This window comes from Aquarana catesbeiana, linkage group LG10 (assembly GCF_042186555.1).
Source record: "Aquarana catesbeiana isolate 2022-GZ linkage group LG10, ASM4218655v1, whole genome shotgun sequence".
NCBI lineage: Eukaryota > Metazoa > Chordata > Amphibia > Anura > Ranidae > Aquarana > Aquarana catesbeiana.
In genome coordinates, this window is record NC_133333.1 from 47,941,211 (window position 1) to 47,944,424 (window position 3,214).

General features: G+C 37.5%; 1 protein-coding gene across 1 annotated transcript; it reads left to right on the top strand.

The window, feature by feature from the left end:
- Positions 1–772: 772 nt before the first annotated feature.
- Positions 773–1,747, top strand: LOC141110030 (free fatty acid receptor 2-like). Its single transcript, XM_073601276.1, has one exon. It carries the CDS (start codon positions 773–775, stop codon positions 1,745–1,747), a length of 975 nt encoding a protein of 324 aa, XP_073457377.1.
- The last annotated feature ends 1,467 nt before the right edge of the window (positions 1,748–3,214 follow it).

Consider the following 3,214-nt stretch of genomic DNA (forward strand, 5'->3'; position numbering starts at 1 on the left):
GTTATATTTTACACCATAGGTATACACTGCATATACACACACCTTTACTTTTCAGTAAGCACAAGTCTAGGCATACTATATCAGTATTATCTCCTCTTATTCACAAGAACTATTGATTAATTTGACATAATTGGTATTAGTTTGCTCCATTAGCTGTCCAGTGTCTGATAAAGCAATGCTTTCCTAGTAACAGTTTCCAAGTATCCATATAGCCTTTCCTGTGCACGTGATCCTGTACCAGCTAACACTCTTTCCAACCAGGAAAGCTAGTTGTTGTTTTCCCCTATAACTCTATAAAAATCACCACAGCTTATCAATGTATTGACAGTGTTTCAATAATATTTGAAAGCCATGTTACAGAATCAGTTATGTGTTTATGGTTTTATTGGCCATTAGTCAAGACTGGCTTGTTCCGTGAGCTTGTTGGAAGAATCATTAGCGGAGATTATCAATCTTCATGGACCATTTCCCATGCATTTAAGAGAAAAAAAAAAAAAGGATGGGTTGGCTTTGATTCAGATGTTTAATACTTGGCTTAGAGTTGCCTGTTCAACTCATTACAGATGCTGTTCAACAGAGTTCTAAGAACGCTCATCTCTACCTTGGAAAAACCAACAAAATGATCCTGTTCACAGGCTTTAGAGATTTTGTTAAAGGCCGACCTCTTCTTGAAATTAGTTTTTTTTATATTTTACGTTGTGGGTTTACAAGCTAATCAGAGGAAAGATGTCTTCGTTCAAGGATTCCTTGGCCTACCATTGACACCTATAAGATGATCCTGCACACCCTATCGCTGGCAGTTTACATTATGACCATGTTTTTGGGACTACCTTCAAATCTTCTAGTCTTTTATATTTTCTGCAAGAAGGCTCAAAGCAGACTGACCCCAAATCTCATCTACATGATTAATCTTTGCATCACCGACCTTGTGTTTATAATGCTTTTACCCATAAAAATTATGGAAACTTTCTTCTCCGGATGGACCCTTCCAGAGATCTTATGTCCAATGTACAACTTTGTCCACTTCAGCACGATCTACACAAGTGTTTTGTTCCTCACTGCTGTAAGCGTTGGTCGGTACCTGAGTGTAGCTTTCCCAATTAAGTACAAGATCTACAAGAGACCCATATATTCTTTCTTCATTTGTGTTATCCTGTGGGCCCTTGTGTTTCTACATGTGTCTTTTGTGTTCATTTTGGAGACCACCCAGAATGGCTATCTTGAATTGTTTCTTTCCAAAGTAAACGATAAAGTGGTCTGTTATGAAAATTTTACTCCTAGTCAGCTGGATTTGATCATACCAGTAAGATTGGAGTATTCAATTGTCCTTTTCTTCCTTCCTCTGGGCATTACTATATTTTGCTACACTCGTTGCATTCAGATACTGATGAGATGCTGCATGCACACCAAGCACAAGAAGAAAGCCATTCGTGTTGCAGTCACAACTGTGACTGTTTTCATAGTATGCTTTGCCCCTTATAATATTTCACATATAGTGGGCTTCGTTATCAATGAAAGTGTATGGTGGCGCAAAGTGGCACTCCTGCCCAGCACCTGTAATGCCTTTCTGGACCCCCTCATTTTCTACTTCTTGTCATCGACAGTCGATAAAGGATTTTACCAAGCCTGGAAGTCTTTGCGGCAAAAATACAGCATGTCAAAGAGGAAGCTCTCGTTTGTTTTTGGAAAGGAACCTCCAGACCACACAGAGACACCAGCTATAATAACTATATCTTCAGCTCTATAGATAGGATAGGTAGATATTTTTACTACAGTGGTATAAGGTTAGAGTCCAGTGGTTAAAAGTTAAATATATTTATATTTTCCGCAATGTTAATTTTAACTACTCAGTGCTTGTTGGAAAAAATCAGAACGTACAAGGTAGAATGTATCCTTAACATTTTTCATTAAGTGTTTGTGGCTATTCATAAGAGCTGTATTGTTTTATAAAGTTTAATTATTATGTCCGATAGTGTACCTAAAGCGATACCACCATTATTGGCCACTAGGCTTGCCCATCATAGACACAGGCCAATCTATCTTTAAGATGGGCAAGCTCAGTGGTCAATGGAACATTCTATAGGATGTAGAAGGGGGCAGGATCAGCTTCTTTGCCAGGAAGGCTTTTTCAGTAATCTTCATGGTAGAGTGTCTCCAGGATTTGAGGCACCTGAGTTCTCAAAAACAAATCTAAGCTGGCAGACAGATACCAGGAGCTACCTGTTATGTGCCAACAGTGGTATTCTATAAACTTCATTGTCACTTTAGGTTCACTTTTATTTTAAAAGAAATTTGTACCGAAAGAACCAATAACAGTAGACCCCCTTTGTTGACCTGCTTCTTAAAATTCTAATTTCCTGGCTGCTCAAAATTCCAGATTCACTGTCGAGAAACAAGCATACAATTCAGGCAAATTCCCTATAATTATATTTATACTGGGTCAATGACCTGCATTAAAACATTATATCCATTAGATTGGCATGACAGCCAGGAAATGAACATTTTCAGAAGGAGAGGTTATTTTATGCGTTTATTTCAGTACAAGGGTTCTTTAAAGTGATTCTGTAGGCAAAACTTTTTTTTTTCTTTCTTGAATAGAGTGAGGAAGGGTTAAACCTTCTGTCAAGTTTTTATTGCAGTCTGTGTCCCTATTGGAGATATTCTTCACTCCTTTTGAATTGGTGACCATTTCCTAGAAAGAAAGTGAGGGGAAATCCAAAATGTTTTAGTTCTCCCCAGAACAAGAGGTAAGGGGAATTTTTGCACTAGGAGGGCAGCTGTATAAGAGGGGAAATTTCCTCTATCTCCCTTTTGCACCTTTACACCAACACAAAATTTCCCAAATGATACAAAGACCACAAAAAAATAAACTGAAAGAAACACAATTGGGGGACAGGATCAAAGAGTTGCCACTGTGTAGTAGGAAATGCCGGAAACATTGATCTTCATAGCAGGATCACAAGGGATTATTTTAATTAACCTCTTGAGATTTTAAGATATAAAAATTACCTTTGAACCGACATAACACGTTAAAAGCTTGTATCTTATTTAATGATTGGGTTTACATAGGTACCCTCTAAGATTTGAATCAGTTGTGATATTTTAGACATGCATGACTGCAGAAGTTATGTGAAAATACACGTAATAAAGCCACTTAATAAAAGTGAAGTAATAGCTAAAATTAGTGATAGCGATAATCAATAGGCAACAGATT

What these genes read in the sequence shown, in the direction of transcription:
- LOC141110030 (XM_073601276.1), top strand. Translation starts at nt 773, where the DNA reads ATGATCCTGCACACCCTATCGCTGGCAGTTTACATTATGACCATGTTT.